The 27,283-nt window shown below is 41.4% G+C and overlaps 1 protein-coding gene across 1 annotated transcript in view; it reads right to left on the bottom strand.

Annotated features, from left to right (window-relative positions):
• The window catches only part of AP2A2 (adaptor related protein complex 2 subunit alpha 2), a 70,367-nt gene that overhangs the window by 5,849 nt on the left and 37,235 nt on the right, over positions 1–27,283 (bottom strand). The window contains exons 8-19 of the mRNA XM_058157590.1: positions 24,088–24,238; positions 21,640–21,808; positions 19,744–19,881; positions 13,498–13,680; positions 9,915–10,012; positions 9,078–9,309; positions 6,238–6,411; positions 4,632–4,792; positions 4,015–4,097; positions 2,877–2,966; positions 1,791–1,914; positions 321–437 (exon numbers count right to left, since the gene is read on the bottom strand). Coding sequence (XP_058013573.1) covers positions 321–437; positions 1,791–1,914; positions 2,877–2,966; positions 4,015–4,097; positions 4,632–4,792; positions 6,238–6,411; positions 9,078–9,309; positions 9,915–10,012; positions 13,498–13,680; positions 19,744–19,881; positions 21,640–21,808; positions 24,088–24,238 — 1,720 coding nt within the window. The remainder of the gene's footprint in view (positions 1–320; positions 438–1,790; positions 1,915–2,876; positions 2,967–4,014; positions 4,098–4,631; positions 4,793–6,237; positions 6,412–9,077; positions 9,310–9,914; positions 10,013–13,497; positions 13,681–19,743; positions 19,882–21,639; positions 21,809–24,087; positions 24,239–27,283) is intronic.

Below are 27,283 nucleotides of genomic sequence, written 5' to 3'. Positions count from 1 at the left end.
GGCATCCTTGGTGCTCTCTGAGCTTGATTGTTTCCTTGCAGATGTTTCATTACCCAATCTATTATCATTATCAACAACAACATGGCATTACCTAGTTTAGGTAATAAAACATCTGCAAGAAAACAACTGAGCTCAGAGGGCACAAAAAATCCTTCATTTTAACCCTGAGTTACAAATATTCTCCTTCGCGAATTTATGTCTAAAGAGGTTCCTTATTCATTTGAGCTAGGTGTCGGTGTTCACTAAAATCCAAGTGACAACCTGGAAAAAGTAATATAGTAAATAATAATTAAGGACATGCAGGATTAAAATAATTTTACTTGCTCAGCTGTTTCCATCTCTGGAAGAAGTCATTAGCAGCCATTTCTGTAGGCTGGAAAAATTTGTTCAGTGTGATAGGTAGCTTCACGGAGATGTTTTGTAAAGTTCCTCCATATCTGGAAATGGCAATGACAAACTTTTAAAGAAAACCTTCTTTAAAACCATTTGACCCAATTACATCTTTTTAAATAATATCATTACCTCCCCCTCTCCCTATAAAAACCAGACTATTGTTTTAAACAACTATCTCAGTAGCAGCCATCCCAAACTGGATCCTCAACTCTCCATTTCCAAATAACAGGTACCCCATAACACAAACTTTAAAGTCCACACAGTAAGCAAATTACTTTTGCTGATCTCAATCATCTCAGTGAAGGCACATTGGAAGAGGATATTTTTCACTTGCTCACAAAAAGCAAGCAATGTAGGAGATTCATGTGTTTCCCATAAAGCAGGAGGCCACCACTGAGAATGATCGCCATCCTGCCCACACCCATGAACCTTGCAAGGCATGGGGACTGTTAGCAGGCCCTTCTAAATGACCAGGCCAAGCAATCAGATTTTATGCTTCCAAGGCAGAAGGATATGCTCCAACAGATGAAGGAAAATTCAAAGTGAATATTCCTACGGTAGAAGGGCATGGGTGACTCAATAAATTAAGGGGGGAATGAAAAGCAGCGATGTAGACAGTGATACCTACTTATTCTAAAAATGGCAGTGTGATATTAATACTCATGAGGGGGACGTGGAGAACACTTTGAAGGAGGTTTGGACCTGGCCTCAGGACTATTTTTGTACAAAATAATGTCAAGTCTATTTCCTCATGAAATAGTTCAACTAAAATTCACCAAAGTGTTTGATTTGCCCATGTTTGAAGCAGAAATAAATGATAACAATATTCCCTTCAAATAATTCCTGTGGCAGAACCATCACATGTTTTGTGAATAGCTGCTGCTAATAGTTAACTTACTCCTTTTTGTTCCTCTTTCATATCTTTTTTTCAACTGTTTGCTCAAAATCCCTCAAAAAACACCACCTTACCCACCAGTATTATGCTTTATATCTGAAGGCCACAAAAGTTTATGTCATTATCAATAAGGTCACAAGGGTGGGGGGGAGAGGAAAATTTGATAAAAGTTTAAAATTTAGGGTGAAGGGTAAGATTAGATTTATAAAGAGAAATAAAAGAAGGAAGATAAAAATGAGAGAAAATATATCAATGAAAGCATGTAAGATATGTTGGAGGAGAACTAAATTTGGTATGAACATGTAACTTGGCTGATATTTTGTTCAGAAAAAATGTATTGAATGTTGTGTGTGTGTAAAAAATAAAAAAAAGTACAAAAATAAATAAATCAATAAGGTCACAAAATAGCAATTTTTGTGTGTGCATGGAAATGGATTACTGCAGATATTCCTCTAGAAGTGCACTTAAATGAAAAACAATGTTCAAAGTTAAACAACTATACCTGAATTGAATGTTTAAGGCTGGTGCTTCCATGAAGTCTGATATACACTCGATATTTACAATCTGTTGCATTTGAGCGCCCCCTTCCACAGTGGGGTCAACAGGTTTAGTCTGCAGATTCAGACGTGATAAGTTAAGGAAACAGATTTGTTTTCTGTTCTTCTTCTTTTGCTGAACCTTGCAAAGACTGAATCTGGTCATAAAGGTTTAGCAAGGTTAAGATAGGTAGAAGGGAAATAAATAGATTTAAGTGTATGTATGGGATTAAATAGGTTGCTAGGATGTTGTTAGAAGACTTAACAATTATTGCTATATAGATAGGTCAAGTTAGGGGATATTTGTCCATGAAATCACTAGGAATGAATAAAAATTAATCTAAAAAGTATATGTTTGCATAGGATTAATTATGGAAGAGACAAGAGGTCTATCTACCTTCCAAGTACAATTATTGTTTGTCATCTCACTCTTACACTGTGGTCTTTAACTTGGAAACACAGGTCAGAATGCAACCACCAGCTTTCTGCTCGTAGACTATTGATCAATATGCGTAGAAGTGGTTGGGAAAGGGATCCTGCACTTATATCTGCTTTCCTTGTCTAAGAGACATATTTTGCATCTAAATAGTTCCGTTGATATTCTCAGCACTTCCATAATTTACTTTCTTTCTTTCTTTCCATTCATTCAGTTCAGCTCTCTTTCTCTTCTGACTGTGCAGTACAGATGCCCATCTTCACCATCTCTCTTTCCTTAATGGAGGAAAACACCACACATTCTACCTGTTGACAGATTTAAGCAGCTGAATCTCTCTTTGCATCATGTTTTCTGCTAAATAAAAATTGTATGGATTTTCTTTTACACAAGCACAATCTCAAGACTAGTTTATTGCAGTTTCTTATCATTATATTGCTAATTTGAAAGTTTTTCTTTTCGTGCATTTTTTCTGCTTTTTAAAGCCATATGCCAGGCAAACAAAGCAGCGGAGAGCATTGCACTAAACTAACAAAGAACGCATGAAAGTGTAACACATAATCGTATTCTTGTAGTCTAGAATATAATATAGCTCATTTATATAAGTGGCAAAGGATATTTGACTGAAGATCATCTGAACAGATTAACGTTGGAACAAAATTTAAAAATGGTGTGGAGGTTTTATTGCCATAAAATATGAACATACGACCTAGAAGAAAGAAGAAAATTTCTTAATCATATGATTCACATTACCAATGAAGTCCACTGAGAACTTTTAAAAGTACTCACAAAAATGGATTTATCATGTTTTCAAAATGCCGTTTGAAATTGTGAAGGGAGTTTTTGCGCAAAAAATGAAAGGCTATTTGTGTTTTCAAAAAAATGCTATGTGCTTGATGGATACTTGGGAAACATAGAAACCATTATAGATAGTTTTAAAATACATGTAATCCTCAGATTACATCCATTCATTCAGTGACTGTTTGAAATTAAAACTGGTGTTGAAGAACAGGGCCTTACCATCAGTCCTCAAAGTTATGGCTGGTGCAGCATCCCCATAGTCAAGTGATTACAATTTGGGCCCTTGGCAACTGACTTGCTATTAAGATGGTTGCAGCGTCTTGCAATCACATGATTACCATTTACCTCTTTCCCTGCTGGCTTCTTACAAGCAAAGTCAATGAGGAAGCTGGCAGAAGGTCACAAGTCACTCCTGAAAGTTGCTGCAGTTACTTTTTCTCCAGGGGATCTCAGACTCCATAGCACCTGCCCATACTCTGTAGCGCTGATCCACCCACCCTTATCTCTCGTTCATCAGTCTGCTTGACTGAGATGCAATTTCAACAGCATAAGAAAACACCTCTGGATTCCCACTTTTTCTTATGTTGCCATCCTGTGAGGTCCTTGCTTAACAATCTTCAATGACCTTGCTTAAGAACAGCAATGGGATTACTATTGCTAAGTTATGGGGTCATGCAACATTGTGCTTTATGACCACATTGCTTAGCGACAGAAATTACTGTTAACTGAGGACCTCCTGTATGAAGCTGTTAGTTACAGAAGCTTTCTACTCATCAAGTGATAGGATACAACTGGCATCTCTGAAAATCTTCATTTTCTGAGGGAAACCTTGTTTAGGGGCAACTCTTTAGGGATCAAAGAAATTATCTATAAACTGAAAACCATTATAACTTTTTAAAAACAGATCTAAGACAGCAATTATCACAATTTCAGCTCATTATAACCTATCAACTCACCCAGGTTCTGACGAAATTCAGATTTCAGACCAATCTGTAGTAATTGATTCTCATACAGGACCCCATTGTTTTTGCAAACAAACCTAGAAGTAAAGAAATAGCTGCATTAGTGAAATTATATTTAAACAATTATATACATTCTTCCAGTCTATCTTGGAAAGGAAATACATACAGAGATGTTCTCAAGAGTAATAGAAGACATAAAAATCTAGGTTGATTATAGATTAAATTTTTGCCCTAGAGGGGAAAATCTTTTCCAATTATAGAAAAATTATTCTGAGTATGGTAGGTAATCTGATTAAAATATTTAACCTTGGTAATAACATATATGGAAACATGTACATTCATTGTATGTAGGACTGAATGAACATTTGCCTTAATTAGGAGCTCTATACCAATAGAAACTGCCAAGTTTAGAGCTGGTCCTTTATAGCAATAATCCAGCCTATCATCTGGAGGATATAGAAATTAGCCAATCCTATTTTTGGAAAAACAAGTCAATGACACTTAAAGTGACAAACAGGTTTGTAACCTCATGGAAATAGAGAAGAACTACATTAGGTAAATCCTGGAAGGAATAAGAAGAAAAGAAATGGAAGCACTAATTTATCACATGCCTTGCAAAGTTGTCTTCTGAACCAGGAGCAAGTGATGCAGGATTTGCAGAATTGTCTGAAAACACATCCACTAACAAGCTACCACTTGATGTTGCAGGAACAGAATTTGTGACTGCAGCTGCACCAAGACCTAACAAGTCTGCTGAAGGAGATGGAGTAGACTGCAAGAAACAACAGGTGTTTTAAATGCTAAAAAAAATACAGAGCCAAGATACCTTCTTTTTTCCCCTCATTCTGTTTATGAAAGATCAGGTGCTACACCACAATCTTTTTCAAACTTGGCAACTTTAAGATATATGGCCTTCAACTAAGCAATTTCAACTTCCTGGCTGGACAGATGTGGGGATTGAGATCCACACATTTTAAACTTGCCAAATTTGAAAAGCACTGCTTTTCCATGTTGAGTTCAAAATAAATATGATACTAAAGATCCTTAACTTAATACACACACACTCACACAGAGGGGGTGGGGAGAGGGGGGAAGAGATTTAAGTAAACAGAAGAAACTAATCTGTCTCCAAAGTGAATGGTCATAATCAAACTGAAGATCTCTTTTCATGTTTCTCTGAAAATGTGCAGACTCCACGTGGAAAAGATATAGGCAGGATTCCCGATTTCTATTCCCACATGTTCCATTTTGGCCTCCCATTTTTAGACCCTGCGGATTTGACTGGAAAGATCCAAGGTGAGCTTTTCTTTGGAGGCATCTGAACACGAGTAGCTCTCCAGCTGCAGAATCTGATCAAGCAGGACTTTTGAGTTCTGTTGATGTTAAACTTGAGCAGCAGACTCAGAGCTCCTGATGGTGGGAATGTAAAGGAAAAAGCCTACGTGCACAGCCCATTACACACAAAATGAATGCAAACCCTAATATGGAGTTAAAACCATCAATTCAGGTGTCAGTCTGAGAATAGTAGCGGCTAAAAGTACAGGAAATATGGGAAAACTTTGTATCTCTGCATTCACTCATGAGACATTCTTTGGTTGCCTTTATGTATTCTTCTATTTGCGTGTCTAGTGATCAATATTAACTTATTATGTGTGACTTTGCATACGCAAACTAAGTCCTGCTCCAGAAATATTTAAATTTATTAAGCAAAACATGACTTATTTATGATAAAAACAAATCAAAGATGCTTTTTTTAATAAATTATCACTCAGAAAATAGTTATATAAACGTTAAAATAAGGTTGCAGTAATAAAACACGTAAAATTAAAAGCACGTAAAAGCCAGAACAAATAATAATCAAATTATTGGCAATGTGGCAGTAAAAGTCTGGAATTGCTTAAGTATTAATATCTATAAAGGTAAAGGTTCCCCTCGCACTTATGTGCTAGTCATTCCCGACTCTAGGGGGCAGTGCTCATCTCCATTTCAAAGCCGAAGAGCCAGCACTGTCCGAAGACGTCTCCCTGGTCATGTGGCCGGCAAGACTAAATGCCAAAGGTGCACGGAACGCTGTTACCTTCCCACCAAAGGTGGTCCCTATTTTTCTACTTGCATTTTTTACGTGCTTTCGAACTGCTAGATTGGCAGAAGCTGGAACAAGTAAGGGTGATATTCCTTCCCCCTCTGAAACAACAAAAGCATGCACTATAAACCTACCGCTGTGCTTGCATTTACAAGGGTGGCTTCAGTGCTACCATTGATATCCGAGCTTCTTTCCTTTTTGGTTTCTTCCAAATCAGTAACTGTATTGGGACCTTTTTTCTTTTTCAGCTTGGCTAGAATGGAGGATTCCCTCTCTGGAAACGGAGGCATTTCTTCTAGCACTGTTGCCTTAGAAAGAAACAGAGCCACATTTTGGATGCATATAATAACATATAACATATAATAACAGCTATAATAACATATAACTCTTAACATATAATAACAGCTTTGTCTTAAATCAGAAGTAGATCTCTCTCTCTCTCTTTCTAAAAAAGTCCTGAAGGCCACCTGAATGCTGACCATATTAACCATTTTTTGCCCTCTGGGTTGCCCTTGGGAGAGAATGAAGAAGTTCAACTAATTCTCCCCTGCTCCGTGATTTCCTGAAAAGCTCTTTTCACGCCAAGCACAGAGACCATGTCTGTCAAGTGTGGAAGCCAGAATGTCAGTCAATCTGGTTTCTCCACTTTGGAGTCCCTAATAAGGAGCTCTGCAAAAAAAAAAAATGGATGTGGGCAGATAGTTCAACAGCAGCAAGTAGAGACAAGGTAGAAACTGGCTGGAAATGTTGCTGAAAAGGGGCACCGCTATAAGTGGGAGCAATTATCTTGGAGTCCTAGTGGATAACCATTTAGATATGAGCCAGCAGTGTGCAGCAGCTGCTAAAAAAGCCAACACAGTTCTGGGCTGCATAAACAGAGGGATAGAATCAAGATCACGTGAAGTGTTAGTACCACTTTATAATGCCTTGGTAAGGCCACACTTGGAATATTGCATCCAGTTTTGGTTGCCACGATGTAAAAAAGATGTTGAGACTCTAGAAAGAGTGCAGAGAAGAGCAACAAAGATGATTAGGGGACTGGAGGATAAAACATATGAAGAACGGTTGCAGGGACTGGGTATGTCTAGTTTAACAAAAAGAAGGACTGGGGGAGACATGATAGCTGTGTTCCAATATCTCAGGGGCTGCCACAAAGAAGAGGGAGTCGGGCTGTTCTCCAAAGCACCTGAGGGTAGAACAAGAAGCAATGGGTGGAAACTGATCAAAGAAAGAAGCAACTTAGAACTAAGGAGAAATTTCCTGACAGTTAGAACAATTAATAAGTGGAACGACTTGCCTTCAGAAGTTGTGAATGCTCCAACACTGGAAATTTTTAAGAAAATGTTGGATAACCATCTGACTGAGATGGTGTAGGGTTTCCTGCCTGGGCAGGGGGTTGGACTAGAAGGCCTCCAAGGTCCCTTCCAACTCTGATGTTATGTTATGTTATGTAATTACTAATTGCCAGCCAGAAGGTGTGGAGATGTGTACCGTTGCAGTGGTCTCTCCCAAAACCATGAGGAACGAAAGAAGGTAGAGGTTGCCCTTACTTTGGCTAAATAAACAAATCACTATTCAGTGGTCCCATAACATTTTAAAGGAGTCCTGGGTTCAGTCCCTCAGACTTGGTTTTAAGCAGTGGGAATATCACCATCTGCAACTCGTCCTCTTCACTATCTCCACTTCCTCTACCATTACTGCTGTTTCCACCCCCTTCCTCTTCTGAACTAGTCAGCAGCCATGGAAGTGATGCCCCATTCTAAAGGGAAAAGGCGTAAGCAGCAGGTGACTGAAGGAATCAGACGCTGCCCTTAAGGGCACTAATTTCATAAAAGTAGTTGCTTTGTGTCAGCACTGTCTGAGCGCCTACAAAGAGCCAGTGTCTCATTGGCTTAGGAACAGTGGGCGGCTGCTGTAGCTTTTAACTAGCTGGCCAGTGCAGCACTACAGGCAGTCCTCGACTTACAACAGCTCGCTTAGTGACTATTACAACGGCACTGAAAAATGTGACATATGACCGTTTTTCACTTACGACCATTGCCGATCAGATCAAAATTCAGACGCTTGGCAACCGACTCCTATTTATCACGCTTGTGGTCATGTGATCCCCTTTTGCGACCTTCTGACACGCAGTCAATGGGGGAAGCCAGATTCACTTAATGACCGCATTACTAATTTAACCACTGCAGTGATTCATTCAACAACTATGGCAAGAAAGGTCGTAAAATGGGCCAAAACTCACTTATCAAATGTCTCCCTTAGCAACAGAAAGTTTGGGCTCAATTGTGGTCGTAAATTTATTTATTTATTTATTTTTATTTATTTATTATTCATACTTTTATACCGCCCTATCTCCCTAGGGACTCAGGGCGGTGTACAGCCATATAAAAACATACATATATACAAAGTAAAACATTAATTTAAAAAACTTATTACATAGGCCGAATATTTAAAATAGAAATATAAATAATAAAACCCAATTTAAAACCCAATTTAAAATCTAAACATTTAAAATTTAAAAAATCTAGTCCAGTCCTGCGCAGATAAATAGATGTATCTTGAGCTCGCGGTGGAAGGCTCGAAGGTCAGGAAGTTAACGAAGTCCTGGGGGAAGCTCATTCCAAAGGGTGGGAGCCCCTACAGAAAAGGCCCTTCCCCTGGGCGTCGCCAATCGGCACTGCCTGGCCGACGGCACCCTGAGGAGTCCTTCCCTGTGAGAGCGCACGGGTCGGTGGGAGGCATTCGGTGGCAGCAGACGGTCCCGTAAGGACTACCTGCACACCATTCATTGATTCCAAATCACTAAGGGCAAATGGATTTTTCTTGGATTATCAGGGCCTAAGATTTACACACCCACACCCAAGTTCAGCCCCTGTGACATCACTTCAAAGCTACCACGAAGTGTTGAATTGTTAAGAAATTTAAAAAAAACCTGAACTGTATCTATAACTATAAATAAACCACACATACATACCAAAATATCAGTACTAGCAATTGTACTGAGCCTCAGGTACTCAACAGCTCTCTGCTGTAGCTCAACGTCGGCATTCTTTAGTTGGCTGTCACTGCGTAATACGTCTTGAACGGTAGTTTTTATCTCAGGAAATAAATTTACAAACTTGATGTAAGTAGACAGAAGTAGCGCTCTAGTTGGGACACTGCACAGGTGGAACTTTGAATGCAACAGGTTGAACTGGATGAGAGGACTTGGTGAGAGAAAGAAAACAGAGTCAGAGCTAACAGTCCATTCAAAATGATTTGTTTGATGGGCAGAGCGGGAAGGAGTTCGGCATGAAAATCTTAGTATTGCGTTTTGAAATAAAGACATTTCTGCTGCTGGGCATTTTAAATTTCTAATTTATGCTATCCTACTTTTCAGTTCTAATGGCTTATATTGTTTTAATATTCAAACCAGGGGTAGGCAAACCTATATATAACTGTACCTGTGGACATTTCTCTTGATTCTCATACTTTTTTAAAAACTGTAAATTTATTTTTTAAATATTCTTTTCTTTTAAAAAATATAGGCTACTAGTATGCTCAAATCAAATCTCTAAAAAAAGATAGATGTGCCTACTATCCCAAACACAATGCTTACCTCTGCTTTAAAGAGAGAAATAATCTGAATAAAATCTGGTTACACGGGATCATGCTGGAGATAGTTATCCTACTTCTTAAAAAGCCGGTTATAGTATATTGGTTAGGGGATTGAACTAGAACTGGGATAACTAGAGCCAAATACACATGTAGTCATATGAAGCCTGAGCTGGCTCTCAGTGTGATTATGCTACAGATATTATAGTGTTTTTACCTGGATCTTGGATCCCCAGCAATCAAGTTTCCAAATTCTCCCAAAATGTAGCCACCCACTTTGACCAAGTTTTCATGGCATGCTGGTGCTTGGAGAGCCTGTAGAAAAAGGCATTTGGGAAGCTTAAAAAATATTACTGATTCAGAAAATGTGTACATAAACACCTAGTGCAGAGGGAAAACTGGGCCAATATGAAAAGAAAGATATATATATAGTATATGAAATCATCGCTCCCAGAAGCACGAAGCTGAAGCCTGAAGATGACGAATGAGACTTCGTCGAAACGTTGCCAAGATACTTCCAATTTTAAGCGGGAGAAAACCCGAATAACCAAAGACCTACATACATACATACATACATACATACATACATACATACATACATACATACATATATATATATATATATATATATATATATATATATATATATATATAGCATGTTAGGTGCATAACCTTCTCTTAGGGTTCAGATGTATAAGGAACACAAACATTATACAATCAGGAAAAAATATTTATTGGTAACCGTTAGGGTTTTTTTCCCCCAAAGCTGTGGAGGTGTTATTATTTATACTTAAATCCACATTCTGCCTTTGGAATAAACCCAAACACACACACAAAAAACCCGTAATAATTACAGTTAATCCATAGGGCAGGGGTGTCAAACTCATGTTGTCATGGCATTGTCATATGACGTATCGCAACTTTTTTCTTCCTTCGCTAAACCGGGGGTGGGCATGGGCAGCTCGTGACGCATCCAACCTGTGGGCCACGAGTTTGACACACTTGCCAGAGGGCCCAAGCTCCACCAGAGAAGTCTGTTCAAGGAAACAAACTGCAAAGTGAGGAAACACCCTCCACCCTCCCCAACTGATTATACACAGTTATAAAATGTTTATTAGCTATTCTACAATCAACACTTTTAAAATAATTTATCCCATAATTTACAAGATACTTCACAGGAAAGCAACTTCATTTGGAAAACTGCTTTATAATGCTCATTTATCTTTAGTAGAGATTAAGTTACTGGTATTTATTTTTAATAAATAAATTCCATTCTTAAATACATCTTTTCTCCACCTTTACAATTACACCAGAATCAAAAAAAACTTTGCAGGTGGTTAATTGAACTGCTTGAGGTTATGCCCTGTCCCTTCCCTAACTACGTAGTGAGTAGGGAGGAAAAAAGGGGGAAAAAATAAGATAGAAATAGAAATTTGAGTTTCCTGCCTGCTTTTGAGTCTGACTATTCCCTCCAATGACCTTAACCCCACACATTGCTAATAAAAAATGGTCCTTTGTATGTCATAGCTTTTGATAGCAAAATGGATCATTACTTAGGGGTTAGACATATGAAAGATGACTTGTTACCTGCAGTAAGATCACCTTCACTGTGTTAAGAATAGCATATAACTTCCATGAAAACTCTCTCCAAGCAAGGTTTTATCCTACATCTTCAGGTCAAGGCAGAGTTCCAAGTATATGACTCTTCATTACTAGCTGACCTTGACAAATGCCATTCAGCTTTTGATAGGGATAGAGAAGCTGAGATCTGTATGACCATTTATTTTTTTATTTTTTTATTTTTTTATTTTTTTATTTATTTATTTATTTATTTTATTTTATTTTATTTTATTTTATTTTATTTTATTTTATTTTATTTTATTTATTTTATTTTATTTTATTTTATTTTATTTTATTTTATTTTATTTTATTTATTTTATTTTATTTTATTTATTTATTTATTTATTTATTTATTTATTTATTTATTTATTTATTTATTTATTTATTTATTTATTTATTTATTTATTTTATTTATTTTATTTTATTTTAATTTATTTTATTTTATTTTATTTTATTTTATTTTATTTTATTTATTTATTTATTTATTTATTTATTTATTTATTTATTTATTTGTTCGTACTTTTATACCGCCCTATCTCCCAAGGGACTCAGGGCGGTTCACAGCCAAATAAAACATAAATATATACAGAATAAAACATTAATTTAAAAAACTTATTAAATAGGCCGAATATTTAAAAATAGAAATATAAATAATAAAACCCCATTAAAAACCAGATTTAAAATTTAAAAATTCTAGTCCAGTCCTGTGCAAATAAATAGATGTGTCTTAAGCTCGCGGCGGAAGGTTCGAAGGTCAGGAAGTTGGCGAAGTCCAGGGGGAAGCTCGTTCCAGAGGGTGGGAGCCCCCACAGAAAAGGCCCTTCCCCTGGGTGTCGCCAGTCGGCACTGCCTGGCCGACGGCACCCTGAGGAGTCCCTCTCTGTGAGAGCGCACGGGTCGGTGAGAGGCAATTGGTGGCAGCAGATGGTCCCGTAAGTAGCCCAGCCCTATGCCATGGAGCGCTTTGAAGATAATTACCAAAACCTTGAAGTGCACCCGGAAGGCCACAGGCAGCCAGTGCAGTCTGCGCAGGACAGGTGTTACGTGGGAGCCACGAGAGGCCCCCTCTATCACCCCTCTATCACCCGCGCAGCCGCATTCTGACCTACCTGGAGTCTCCGGGTGCTCCTCAAGGGGAGCCCCATGTAGAGAGCATTGCAGTAATCCAGACGAGATGTCACGAGAGCATGAGTGACCGTGCATAGGGCATCCCGGTCTAGAAAGGGGCGCAACTGGCGAACCAGGCGAACCTGGTAAAAAGCTCTCCTGGAGACGGCCGTCAAATGGTCTTCAAAAGACAGCCGTCCATCCAGGAGAATGCCCAAGTTGCGCACCCTTTCCATTGGGGCCAATGACTCGCCCCCAACAGTCAGCCAGTTGTCAAACCAGAAGAATTTTGTTCTTAATACTGGAGCCCAGGATAAATAAGTCCTAGAGCTTCTCTAAAATGTGGCTGGAGCCAAATTAGAGCTTTGAAATTATAATAGGCCAATATGGATGCCATGTCCTCAAATGATTGAAGTGTCTTGACGGGATGAATTTCTAATATCCCCCTGTCTCCCCTTTTATAAAGTTACACATTCATAAAAGCACAATGCATTTTCAAAAAAGTAATCATACTGCATATTTTTTAAACTAATAAACCATCAGATACCAAATCCATTTTTCCTTTTTCTAGAAAGCTTTTATCTTATACTAGAATTCTCAAGTGTATATATACTGTGTGCTTTTATTTGTTCAGGTCTAAGATTGTAATAATAAATTGTATTATTATTATTATTATTATTATTATTATTATTATTATTATTATTATTATTATTATTATTATTATTATTTTATTATTATTGTTCCATTTACCAAAAATATTACTTACAGGCTCCCTATTAATGTTTCATATTAACATTAGATATTAAAAATACTAAAATTATGAAGAAGTATTAGATATAGATATTTTTTTAAAAAAATCAACTGATAAAACAATGTAAGGAGGTAGAAATACAAGAAGTAAAAAAAGAAAAAGTCCCATTTAAAATAGCTTCCCATAACTTCCCATAAAATAGCTTCCCATAAGACAAGTCCATAACTACTTGTCTTCTATTCATGAATTGCACAACTAGTTTGTTTTTATTATACTATCCAATGGGTTTCAGGTAGAAAAGATTGCCAAACAATAGTCTTACCTCAAAAACTGTCTTTGCAGCATATCCTTGCACATCATCTCTGTTAATTACTATTTGAATTACTCTGTACCACACTTCTTCACTAACGTAATCCCCGGCAATTCGAATCAAATTCAGTATGGTATCCACATACCAGGTGTAGTCCACTGCATATTTCTCAGCCAGAATTGCAACTTTGAGTACCTGGAAAGAAAGAAAGAAAGAAAGAAAGAAAGAAAGAAAGAAAGAAAGAGAGAGAGAGAGAGAGAGAGAGAGGGAGGGAGGGAGGGAGGGAGGGAGGGAGGGAGGGAAGAAAAGAAATATGGGTTACCTTCTTATTTTAGCAGTTACAAAAACTAATAGTCATTTATTACAACACAAATTAACATTTATTTTTGAACTAACAACAAAGACCTGATATAGGATAGTTCTGCACATATTCTAATCAAATATAAAAAATTTTTTGACAATGAGCAGTTTGCATACACAGTTTAATGAACTGAGCAATGCTGGCACCAGGTTTTTTGTTCAGAAGAAAAATAATGCTGAATTTAATACGGAGGAATTCTTGCTCTAACACTAAACTCCATGTATGACCATTCTTTAACTAATGTGCCTATATGTTAGTTACTCCTCTGAACAGTGTAAGTGTTGTGACCCAGGTTCCTGGACCCAGACTCCTGGACTCGGATGATTCAGAAAATGAGGGAGAAGACCTGGCAAGCCCTGCTTCTCTTGAGCCCTCTCCCTCCCTGGCACCCACTCAAAGGGAGGGGCCGGCAAGGCCTGATTCTCCCGGGCCTTCTTCTGATTTGGCAACGCCCCAAGAACAGTTTTGGAGGGACGCAAGATTACGAAGGCTTGATCGGCGTGCGCAGCAGCGGAAGAGTTGGGACAAAGCCAAGTCATAATTGTCATGCAGTGACATCTGCAGAGACTATAAATAGGAGGCGGGACTTCCTGGTTTTTTGTCTCGGACAAAGCAATGAATTTGGCGCAAGCTAATTCATGGAGGGAAGAATATATTCGTGAGTAATTCTGGCCTTATCTATAATTTCCTCGTTATCTCCAGAAACTTGGCAGGCCCGTGGGTAGACGTGGCCAGGACATGTATCTATGTAAATAAAAGGAAAAAAGGAAGGCCTCTGACGTACTCTTTGCTGGGAGTATTGGGGAAGGAAACAGAACATTTTGTCCGAGACCTGACTAAACCATCTTCCACCAAAGATGGATCAGCAGCAGGTACAGCAGCAGTTAAACCAGCTACACGCGGCTAATCAACAGCTCCAGCAGCAAGTGGCTCACTTGGCAGGCCAACTTGCTGCCAGGAATGTGCCTGCAGCCCCCCATCCTCCCACCTCCTCCTCGCCGCAAGTGCCCGATAACCGTGCGGATAAGTTTTCTGGGCAGCCTGAGATGTTCCCGACCTTCTTGGGACAGTGCCAGCTCTACATGGCTATGAGGCCAGAGGATTTCCCAGACGACCGGGCTAAGGTGGCCGTGATTAACCTTCTTTCCGGCTCGGCTGCTCGATGGGCCACGCCTCTTGCTCCAGGACAGCCCCCTGCTGGCGGACCAACAGCGTTTTTGGCAGCACCTGCGCACCATGTATGAGGACCCCGTTCGAATGCTGACGGCAACCAGGCGCCTTAAGGAACTCCGTCAAGGGAAACGCCCCCTGCAGGAGTACATCGCCGAATTTCGTCTTTTGTGCCAGGACTCTGACTGGAATGGTGCAGCGCTGGGGGGCGCGGTCCAGGAGGGACTCTCAGAGGAATTGCAAGGCGAGCTGGCCCGCGTGGGCGCCGCGGACCCTCGACAACTTGGTGCCTTTGTCTCCGCCTCGATGCCCGTCTGCAACGGCGACCGTCCCGTCGCACCCCCCGGGACCCTCCGTCGACATCTGCACCCCCACTTCCTGCACCACCAGCACCCAGGGTCGCCCCACGTTTTGTAACCGCTGCGGAAGAGCCCATGGAGTTGGGAGCGGCCAGACCTCGCCTAACAGCCCAGGAGCGGAACCGGAGGCGCCAAGGGGGATTGTGCCTGTACTGTGGGGAGCCCGGCCACTTCGCCGCTTCTTGCCCCAGAAAGCGAAGTGGGGCACGCACGCCGGTCCCCGAATCACAGCGTGACCAATCGGGAAATGGAGCAGGCCCGACCTCGGGGAAACCCTAGGTCGGGCACGTACTAAGCCCCCACTGGACGTTGCGGAAGTAGACTCTGGGCCCCCTCGGCATCTGATTCTGGACACACGGATATGGTTGGGGAACCAGTCGGACGAGCTCCAGGCGCATGCGCTGGTGGACTCAGGGGCCACAACAAACTTTATGGACCAGGCCTTTGTGACCCAGTTTGCGGTCCCCGTGGTTCCGGTGGACCCTCCGATGCGGGTACAGACAATTGATGGACGAGAACTGGTGTCCGGCCCCATTAAATTCGCCACCCAGCCTTTGCGCCTGGCTATTGGGGACCATGAGGAGGCGATCCAGTTTTATGTCACGGCGGACCTTCATTTTCCCTTGGTCCTTGGGTTGGCCTGGCTTCGGACCCACGATCCTCAGGTGGCCTGGTCGCGGAACGCCATCTCTTTCCCGAGTCTGCAGTGCGTCGATCACATCCGCCACACCTGTGCCGGCCAGAACGTCCCCACCGCTGCCATCACCTTGCCTCCTGAGCTGACGGACTTCGCCCGGCGTGTTCAGCGAGAAGGAGGCGGACCGACTACCCCGCATCGGCCCTACGATTGCCCGTGGACCTTCTGCCCAACGCACCACTGCCTGTGGGACGCCTGTATTCCATGTCGGGCCGAGTTGGCGGCCCTCAGGGCCTCCCTGGACAAAACCCTGGCCCGAGGGTCCATCCGGCCTTCAAAGCCCCCTCTCTCGGCCCCGGTCCTCTTTGTGAAGAAGAAGACAGGGGACTTGCGCCTATGCTGTGATTACCGCCGGCTAAACGCCATTACGGTGCGGAATCGCTACCCCCTGCCGCTCATCCCGGAGCTACTGGAAAGGTTGCGGAGGCCACGATCTTCACCAAGCTCGATCTCCGGGGCCTACAACCTGGTGCGGATACGAGAAGGAGACGAATGGAAGACGGCATTCGCACCGATACGGACACTACGAATACACTGTCATGCCATTTGGGTTGACCAATGCTCCCGCCGTTTTCAGCACTTCATGAACGACGTGTTCCGAGACATGTTGGATCGGTTCGTGGTTATCTACCTCGGCGACATCCTGATTTACTCCCGGTCCAGGAAAGCCACCTTCGACACGTCAGTCTGGTTCTGCAACGCTTGGAGCAACAACTCAATGCGGCTGAGAAATGCGTCTTCTTCCGGACTTCCATAGAATTCCTCGGGCATATCATCTCGCCCGAGGGCATAGCCATGGACCCATGTAAAGTAGAAGCTTTGTGTAGCTGGGAAGCCCCTCGTCGGGTGAAGGATGTTCAGCGCCTACTGGGCTTCGCCAACTACTACCCGACCTTCATCCCGGCTTCGCCACACTGACAGCTCCACTTACCCAGCTCCTCAGGAAGAAGGTTGCATTCGGTGGGGTCCCCGCAGCAAGAAGCATTCACAGCCCCCAAGAAAGCCTTCACCACGGAACCCGTCCTGAGGCACGCCGACCCGCTCCGGCCTTTTGTGGTGGAAACGGACGCGTCCAATGTGGCTCTGGGAGCGGTGCTGCTACAGGCTCCGACGAATGGTGGCACACTTTTTCCCTGCGCTTACTACTCCGGAAACTCAACCTTCCGAGCGCAACTACACTATCTGGGAAAAGAGTTGCTGGCTATCAAGGCTGCATTCGAGGCTTGGCGACACCATCTGGAGGATGCCCGACATCAGGTGGAGGTCCGAACGCACCATCGGAATCTCGAGCACCTCACCACAGCTCGGAAGTTAAACCAGCGGCCGATCCGGTGGTCGTTGTTTTGCCGGTTCAACTTCCGTGACCTACATTCCCAGCGGTCACAACCGGAGGGCGGATGCCCTGTCCCACAAGCCAGAGTACCTCTGCGCCAAGGACCCCCTGAAGCCTTGGCCGCAGCACGGGAGCCAGTGGACTTGCGGGCCCAGGTGCGAGAGGCGCAGCGCCAGGACGCCTGGTCGCAGCAAAGGAGAGCGGAGGTGGGCCCCACGTCTCCTTGGACCTTGGAGGAGGACTTACTCAAGTTTCGGGGGCGATTATATGTACCCACAGGACCACTCCGAGCCCTCGCCATGACCCAGTGCCACGACAACCCTGCAGCAGGACATTTTGGGTTCTTCAAGACCCTCCACCTGGTGACACGGACCTTTTGGTGGCCCCGAGTGCGGCATGATATACATGCCTACGTGACATCCTGCGTACCGTGCCGGCAAGCCAAGACCGCCACGGGGGCCCCTCCCGGGCTCCTCCAACCCTTGCCGACACCCGACAGACCCTGGGGCGATCTCTATGGATTTCCTGACAGACCTGCCGCCGTCCTCTGGGTTCACCACGGTGCTGGTGGTGGTGGACATGCTCACCAAGATGGCACACTTCATCCCATGCCGCTGACTGCCCACAGCCGCAAAACGCCCGCCTCTTTCTGCAGCACATCTTCCGCCTCCATGGTCTACCGGACAGGGTGGTTTCGGACCGCTGGAGTTCAGTCCACAGCCCGCTTCTGGAAGAGCCTGATGGCCGCGTTGGAGGTGCAGGTATGTCTGTCGTCATCGCACCATCCGGAGACCGACGGGGGTACAGAGAAGGTCATCGGTATACTGGAACAGTATCTCCGTTGCTTCATCAACCAGCAACAGGACAACTGGGCCGACTACCTGTCTCTGGCGGAGTTTGCTTTTAACAACTCTCAGCACACCTCTACTCAGGTGACCCCGTTCTTTGCCAATGTGGGTACCATCCGCTCTTCCTCTGGCACCACCGGACTCTCCTGTTCCCGAACGCAGACCTTCCTGACGGAATTGCATGCGGTCCAACAGTTGGTACGCCAGCAGCTGAATCGGGCAAAGGAGGACTACAACGGTCCGCTGACCGCTCCCGACGGGCAACGCCCCGCTGGCAGTTGGAGACCGGTGTGGCTCTCCACCAAACACCTCCCGTCCGACCGCCGGTAAAGAAGTTGGACCACCGATTCATCGGCCCGTTCCTGTCGAGGCAGTCATCAACCCGGTAGCCTACCGACTGACCCTGCCACGATCCATGCGGATCCACCCCGTTTTTCACCGGTCCCTTCTAGTTCCTGAGGCCACACCGAGTCCCCTTCGGTGCCCAACAGCACCCGTCACTGTCGCCGAGGACGGGTCGGAGGAATACTGAAGTCCACAGCGACGAGACTCTCGCTGGCTAAAGGGTCGTTTCCAATATTTGATCGCGTGGAAGGGATACGGGACTGATTTCTCCTGGGTAGATGCCTCCGACGTTCATGCCCCTGACCTGGTGCAGGCCTTCCATGAGCAGAACCCAGCCCGACCGCATCCCGATCGTCAGCCCCGGGGGAAGGGCCCTGCGGTGAGGAGTAGTGTTGTGACCCAGGTTCCTGGACCCAGACTCCTGGACTCGGATGATTCAGAAAATGAGGGAGAAGACCTGGCAAGCCCTGCTTCTCTTGAGCCCTCTCCCTCCCTGGCACCCACTCAAAGGGAGGGGCCGGCAAGGCCTGATTCTCCCGGCCTTCTTCTGATTTGGCAACGCCCAAGAACAGTTTTGGAGGGACGCAAGATTACGAAGGCTTGATCGCGCGCAGCAGCGGAAGAGTTGGGACAAAGCCAAGTCATAATTGTCATGCAGTGACATCTGCAGAGACTATAAATAGGAGGCGGGACTTCCTGGTTTTTTGTCTCGGACAAAGCAATGAATTTGGCGCAAGCTAATTCATGGAGGGAAGAATATATTCGTGAGTAATTCTGGCCTTATCTATAATTTCCTCGTTATCTCCAGAAACTTGGCAGGCCCGTGGGTAGACGTGGCCAGGACATGTATCTATGTAAATAAAAGGAAAAAAAAAGGAAGGCCTCTGACGGACTCTTTGCTGGGAGTATTGGGGGAAGGGAAACAGAACAGTAAGCGTCAGAGCACCATATTTCAAACTCCAACTAGTAACAATAATTCCTGCCCCAAAACAATTTCTAATTTCATTGTTATATTTTTTTGAAATAAGTTTAGTTGCTATTGAAATTCTTAAGTATGATATGTAGATCGCCAAAACAAAATAAAATCCTGTCATGTTACATGTACACCATGCAATGAAAACTAAAATACATTTTAAAAAACTTACGATTTCTTCTCTAATAGAATAATCAGCTGTTTCCAGATAATTCAGCATTTCGGCTACAATTTGTTGGGCATTGCTTCGGTCACACATAGCATACAGGAGATCCACTGCTCTCTGTCGTACACTTACATCTCTCTCCGTCTAGAAGTAGCATCATAATTATAACATAAAAATTTAGGGGAAAGATATGAAAATAACTTTCAAACATGGTATGTATACCATGAGACTTTGAGAATATTGAGATACAGAGAATTGAACCAGAGTGAATAACAGGCAATTTTGTCATGACATCAAAAAGTCTAAATAGTACCTAGCATAAAATGCCTATTAATGTACAGTGTCTGAAAGAGCAGTTTTATTGCCAGGGGAATTAAAGTTCCATTCAGGTACTTTAAGATAAAGTAGAATATGATTCAATGAATTAAAAATATATGTATATTGCACAGAGTCCACAGAAACTCTTTAAAGTAGGGATGAAAGAAAAAATAAAGGCCAGTATCTTTCCTTATCCCAAAAAATATTTCTTGAACTGATTAGAAAGTATCGAGGATTAAATGAGATGCACCAACATAATAATAGGGCCAGGTCTATATAATGTACTTGTTTAGACAGTAGCAATAGCAAAGAAGAGAAAGCTATACGTCTTACTGCCTGTTCACTATCCTCCAAGCCAGGAGTGTCAAACTCAAGGTTCATGGGCCAGATCCAGGTTGTGGGGTGCTTAGATCTGGCCTGCGGGCTGCAGTGCCTCTGCCAGCAAAAACAGAGCTCAGGAGGGCTGTGTGCACACACACACCCCAGCTCCATTTTTGCTGGTAGAGGGTTGCAGGAGGCTGTCGAACACAGCTTGGGAGCCTGTTTTCTCGGGCAGAGCACTCGGGCCTCCACAGATGCCCCCACACGAATGACATTAAGCTAGCCACAGACACTTCAGTCCCCCCCACCCCGATATCAAACAAACCCTGATGTGGCCCTCAATGAAATCGAGTTTTGACACCCCTACTCCAAACTAACTGATATGTCCAGGTGCAGCAAAGGACAATATTCCATCTTCAGTTCTGAAGATAGATCCAAAGTGGGCCATCTGGCTATTTGTACAAAGTGTAGGAGGGAGCTTTTCATTTCTTTTTGCCTCAAATAACAGAATAGCAAGGGCTAGACCAGGCTAACACTATGGAGAGAAGGGACAAAGAAGGAAGAGGAATCGAGGCACAGCAGAAAAATGGAATATGAAAGAATGGAGCATACAAACTATTCCCAATTTCACTCCCTGTGGAATGAATGTCGTCTTCCTAAATTATTGTTTATCTGTGGTTAGGTTCAGTCCCTGCTTTAATCATGCAGGAGTCACACATTTTCTTAAAGCAGGGAACTCCCACACTATAAACTTTCACTTTTCTTCCTTCTCCAGAGTTTTATCTTTTCCCTTTCTTTTCTGCATCTTCATAGGTAGAGAGTGCTCTTGTTAGGACTACCAAAACAGCATTGTTCTACTTGCTAAATTTTGATACAGCAGTACAGAATGGGAGCTATAGTTCAAGCATGGCCTAACTGAAAAAAAACCTGAACCTTATTGTGGGTTATGAAATGTTTTAAAGAGGTTGCAAGGAAAAAAAACATTTTCATAGCCTGTAAATAGTTGAATAAAAACTTGGGAGATAACTAGCTAGAAAAACCAATAAAATACATATCAGAAGCTTGATTTGGTGCTAGATTTTTGTTTTTTTATGTGTTTAGTTTCATTGTTTTAATATGACTTTGATGCTGTTTTAACTTTTGATTGGGAGTCACCCAGAGCTGATAAGATAGGCAGCTCTATAAATGATTTAAACAAATAAAATAAAAATCAATTAAACAGAAGAATCAGGGTTGTAGGCAATACACAGAACCAAACGTTACCTTCAATGCATTGATCACTGTTTCTATGTGTGTTTTCACAGCCTCATGTGAAAATTCAGAGCTGGCAAGCGTGCACATGCTTTCCAATGCTAAGTAACGAAGATTAGTTTCCCGGTGTTGCAAGAACTGGCCTAGCTGATTACAGGCACGAACAAGCAGGTTTGGTTCACTAGGCAGAAGAGAGAATGTAAAAAGATAACTAACTGTAACAATCAGTAGCACAAGTAGCACATACTAGACAGCATTAGTGAGAGCATTATAAGGTACATTCACTACCATTAAAAGTGCGGCTAATATCTTCTGAACGTTAGTAATAATGGTAAGTACAATTCCATTTTAAAGCAGGAAGCTTTACCTGTATCATTTTCAAAGAGTATTTCATAATGGCTGGGAGTGTGCATTTTGGGGTAATACAGTCAATTAGGTATAATCCTGATGTTCTAGTGATGGCATATATACATATACACACACAGAGAGAGTATCAAGAATAAGAACTACTACAAATTGTAGTAGAACGAAGAACACGAAAAAGAAAGAATTAGAAAAAGCTAAAAGTGTAGTAAAAAAGGAAAAAAGAAAGTAGAAAAAACAAGAAAGATTTAAAGGCATAAAGAAGTATTTTCGGATATTCTTCACAACAGTTATTAAGTACAATTATATTTTAACTTCTCTCTCTCAAGTTACATCATGATTCTCTTCTTTCTATGCTCTTTATCGTGTCTAAAGATCAAAACCATAAATCAAATTCCTTGTGTGTCCAATCACACTTGGCCAATAAAAAATTCTATTCTATTCTATTCTATTCTATTCTATTCTATTCTATTCTATTCTATTCTATTCTATCACAAGTTTATTTTTTAAAATTTTTATGCAAAACATAAGAATTTTCCAGTCAGCAATAAATGTAGATGTTATCTTGTTTCTGTTGGCGTATTTACTTTCCATGCTGTTTCATCAAAATTAACAGTTTTGATGATATGGATGAGCTTATCAATATAGTTATTGGCATAGGAATCCTACATGTTATCCTACATCTAGATTGATCATTCTTGGGATCAGAAAGTAACATCTGACATTCCTATGTGATCATACAATACTACAAACACATGGCTATTATCCACAGGTGAGCAACATCACTTAGTTTAGGATTAGGACAAAATAATATTGCCAAGCAGGTATGTACAGATGGGCCTTGTTTTTCATAAAGATTCAGTTACAACCTACAACTACGGAAATTAAGACCTTGGATACAAGGATCTTTAAAAATGTACTTTACACATGCGCAAAAGCCCATCTGCCATTTTGCACGTTTATAGAGTAACAACAAAAAAAGTTAAACCTGTAGCTACACAAAAATATCAGCTTTTGTCTCTCCTTAGCAACCACAGAAACGCAAAACTTTGGACCATAAAATTATGACCAAGAGCTACTTCCGTTGTTTGTGTTGATCTTATCCAAGAAAAACAATTTAACAGATTTTTGTGATTTTTTTCATAAGAGTACGTTTTTTCTTATAATGCTATTCCAGCATCATCAAAGTATCCCCTATTTTGGCATTATTTTTAATCAATGAAAATGCATTGATAATAAATGATGTAAGCAAAAGAACAATGATTGGCCAAGTTCAAAAATATATGTCCTCTGGAGGGAAAGCATACCAATTCAAGATTGTCGTTATAGGGCACAGAGCAAAGCTAGGTTTGAGATGCTCTATGGTGCTGTCACTTGAGAAGATGTGTGACTGAGACTCATTTTCAAATCATTCTTTTAGGTTCTGAAATGGAATACAATTTCAATAGGAAAAATATCTGCTTCGAGTATCTTTCCTGTCTCCCCTCATTGGTTGCACCTGATTCACACAACATGGTAAACAAACTTGTGTTTCAGTTTAGGATTCATGGTAAACCAGGAAATAAATCCAGACTGAGGTTAAGGCAGGGAACCATATGAAACCATAATTTAAGTTAGCTGGCATGTGGCTCCATGATTAAGCAACCAGTAAGTCTTCCAGGAAAATAAAGTTTAGTTCAGGAACAAGCTGCAGGCAGAGCCACTCCTATATACTCCTTTTTTCCCCCTATGCTTCAGGCATGCAGAGAACTCATTTTAAAAGTAAAACAAAGGACTCAAGTAATCTCTCCACACCCTTCATGTTTGCTTCCTTTTTTGTTTTTTAAGAAAGACAAAATACAAATCCAGATACCGACAACAGAGTGGGAGAAAGACCAGATTGTTATGGCGTGTTGTGGAATGAACGATCCCTGTTGCCTTAACTTTAGAATTACTTACACTGTTGTTCGAACAGCTCCCAATTCTTCCAATTTGGTAAGGTTCGAGTTGGAAATTGCCACCGAACAGGTCTTTGAAGTGACATGCAATTACACAGTCCAGGGCAGTTTTAAAAGGGCACGCTGGGTTTTCACAGGAGAGTTTTCCTCCAAAGCTTACCTGTCATGGTGGATAATCAAACTAATCGCCTCAAACAATACAGCATTCTTTGCATTTGAATGCTGCACTTTCTTTGATTTAGGAGGTTCTTGAGCTTTGTTAAGAATAGTTTCCAGGCATTCTGTGAGACGTCCTCTAACGGAAGGGTCTTCTGGGAGAAAGAAACTCATTAGGCAAATTCGCTGAACAATGTAAAATTATACAATTACTATATGCCTTTTAAATGTCTCACTGAAAAACTCAGTGCTATCCCCAGATAACATATGGAATAACATATCCTGCAAGTAGAGTACCTAATGATTTCTGATCTAGGCAGCTGTTAGCTTCAATATAATACACAACATTAAATAATTCCAATCCTAAATATGTGAAAAAGGCAGAAAGTTACATTTTTAAGTGAAAAAAAACCAACAGCAGCTTCCATGCAATGCTCAAGTTTGTGGCAGTAGTGAACTCCCTGGTCACCACTTCTTTATCCTCCTACCTTCGGGAAGGATATATAGAACCATAGCCAGCCACACAAAAAGGCTGAAGTACAGTATTTATCCATGGACTGTCAGACTCCTGAACGCAAAATAACATCATAACTACCTAGTACGGTGGACTTGCAAGGCCGACGCAATGTGTAACATGTTCACACTAGTGCAATAGGACTGGGTGTTTTGTTAATATGATTTATTGGGTTAGGGATTTTCTGTCTTCACTCTAAGTTGTATTGTGTTTGGGGGTGTGTGTGCACTGAGGGAGCTCAACCAATCTCATTATACATATGTTGTGCACCAACAATAAAGGAATAAAGATTTGAATTGGGAAAAAAAAATTCCACAGTGTTCCTCAGAGCTAGGTAGGTTTGTCAAAATGGAAAAAGCAGAGAAAGATTCTCTCCAGTCTGCTTACTAGCATCAGGCAAATATGGAGTAAGTAAGGATTAGGAATATGGAGAAATCTATTTCTGTCTATATTACAACTAATTGGTGTTAGACTATTTGACAATATTGGAGACAAATAAAACAAACTGAATTTAAGTGCAGGGGAACAGTTCCCAGCCAATCATGTTTTGACACAATGGGAGGACATTCGTTTTCAAATTGTTGAAATAGTTATGCCCCACACAAGAACAAGATGCACATATGGGACTCAGGAATGTTATATTTGCAGGAGATGTTATTCCAGATGTTATCTGGAAGTGACTTCTAACACAAACAGCAAATATAGCACTTATGATATTTGATGTGTGTGCGCGTGTGTGTGTGTGTGTGTGTGTGTGTGTGTGTGTATGTTTTCTGAGGTTTTTGTGGGTGTTTGTATGTAGGTCTTTGGTTATTCGGCTGGTGTTTACAGCTTTGTGTTTCTAGGAGCAATGTTCCTAGAAGCACGAAGGTGTAAACAGCCTGAAGATGACGAATGAGACTTTGTCGAAACGTTGCCAAGACGCTTCCAATTTTACGCGGGAGAAAACCCAAATATTCAAGAAAGCTTATACTGGCTTAACAAGAATATATTTTTTTGCCTAAAGTTTAATTCAAATCTGTTTTCCTGCCATTTCTAACCTAACATTGTGCTTGTGTGCATTTGCTTTTTCCTCTGAATGGCAAACCTCAGTTATCTGAAAACTCTAATTGCATCTTTCATTCATCTTAAGATCTCCAAGATAAATATACCCAGAAGCTTCTCATTTGGGCACTTTAACAAATTCCTCTCTCTTTTTGCATTTCTCTCATTTCATATTGGCAGCTCATGCACGACTTGAGATTAACCAGGATGTCTTTTCCACATATACTGCTACCATGCCTGATCTCTTCCAATCTGTACTTCTTTGCTGAATATTTTCTGAATTTATGGAGACTGAATTGCCTCTTGAAGGTTTGGCTCAGAAATTGCCTTTAATTTTTGTTCTGCTTTTTATGAGGCCAGGGATCTCTCTGGGCTTTCTGTTTCCTATAAATCTGTAAGAATTTCATACATGCCTTCATTTAAATCACTTGTTTAAAATAGCCAAATGGCAGTAGACCAAGGAAAGAACCAAACAGTATTTGTTAAAGGAGTTGGATCCAGGTAATGTTGTTTCAGCCAAATTGTATTTGTTCCAAAATACTGAGTACCAGGTATGCTTGTTTAGCCATTTGTATTTATTTGAAACAACAACAACAACTTCCCTCACTCTGCAGTAGTTTGGATTCAAAGGGGAAAAGGTGATTTTTGAGCATATGTGAGCATGCACATAGCTATTCTAATTTCTGATACACTGCAATCTCCATGATCACCGACATACATTTCAAATGCTATTAGCTGTTCTTTGCTAATTAAAGGAAGCGTGAAACTATGACAGTTTTTCATTACTTCACCTGGCGGAGGATAGCACTGCAACAATCTCAAAAGCTTCACAGACAACCATGGAGCAGGGACAAAGTAGTAAGTATAATCCTGGAGATCAGTAGATGCTGACGTCACAATCTGAAAGTAGAAATTTTCTGTTACTTTCTGGTGACATTTTGTAAGCCTAGGGAATGCACAATGCAGATTCTGAATTTTAATGAAGTCCAAGAAAACAGGAATTAAAATGAAAGAAAATAAAACACAGAAGCTTGAGCACTGATGAAGTGGAAGGTGTGCCAGAAATTAATTAATTAATTTAATTAATTAATTTATTAGATTTTTATACCGCCCTTCTCCCGAAGGACTCAGGGCGGTGTACAGCCAATTATAAAAAACAATAACAATATACAATTAAAACAAAAATTAAAAAACTTATTCAATAGTCGGCCGAAATTTAAAATAATTAAATTTAAAAACCCTTAAAATTCATAAAAAAATATAACCCCAATTAAAAATATTTAAAAAATTTAGGCCAATCCCGCTTGAATAAATAAATGCGTTTTCAGCTCATGCACGACTTGAGATTAACCAGGATGTCTTTTCCACATATACTGCTACCATGCCTGATCTCTTCCAATCTGTACTTCTTTGCTGAATATTTTCTGAATTTATGGAGACTGAATTGCCTCTTGAAGGTTTGGCTCAGAAATTGCCTTTAATTTTTGTTCTGCTTTTTATGAGGCCAGGGATCTCTCTGGGCTTTCTGTTTCCTATAAATCTGTAAGAATTTCATACATGCCTTCATTTAAATCACTTGTTTAAAATAGCCAAATGGCAGTAGACCAAGGAAAGAACCAAACAGTATTTGTTAAAGGAGTTG

Source organism: Ahaetulla prasina, chromosome 1 (assembly GCF_028640845.1).
Source record: "Ahaetulla prasina isolate Xishuangbanna chromosome 1, ASM2864084v1, whole genome shotgun sequence".
NCBI lineage: Eukaryota > Metazoa > Chordata > Lepidosauria > Squamata > Colubridae > Ahaetulla > Ahaetulla prasina.
The sequence above is the reverse complement of the archived record's forward strand: the minus strand, read 5'-3'. Positions and strand labels throughout refer to the sequence as shown.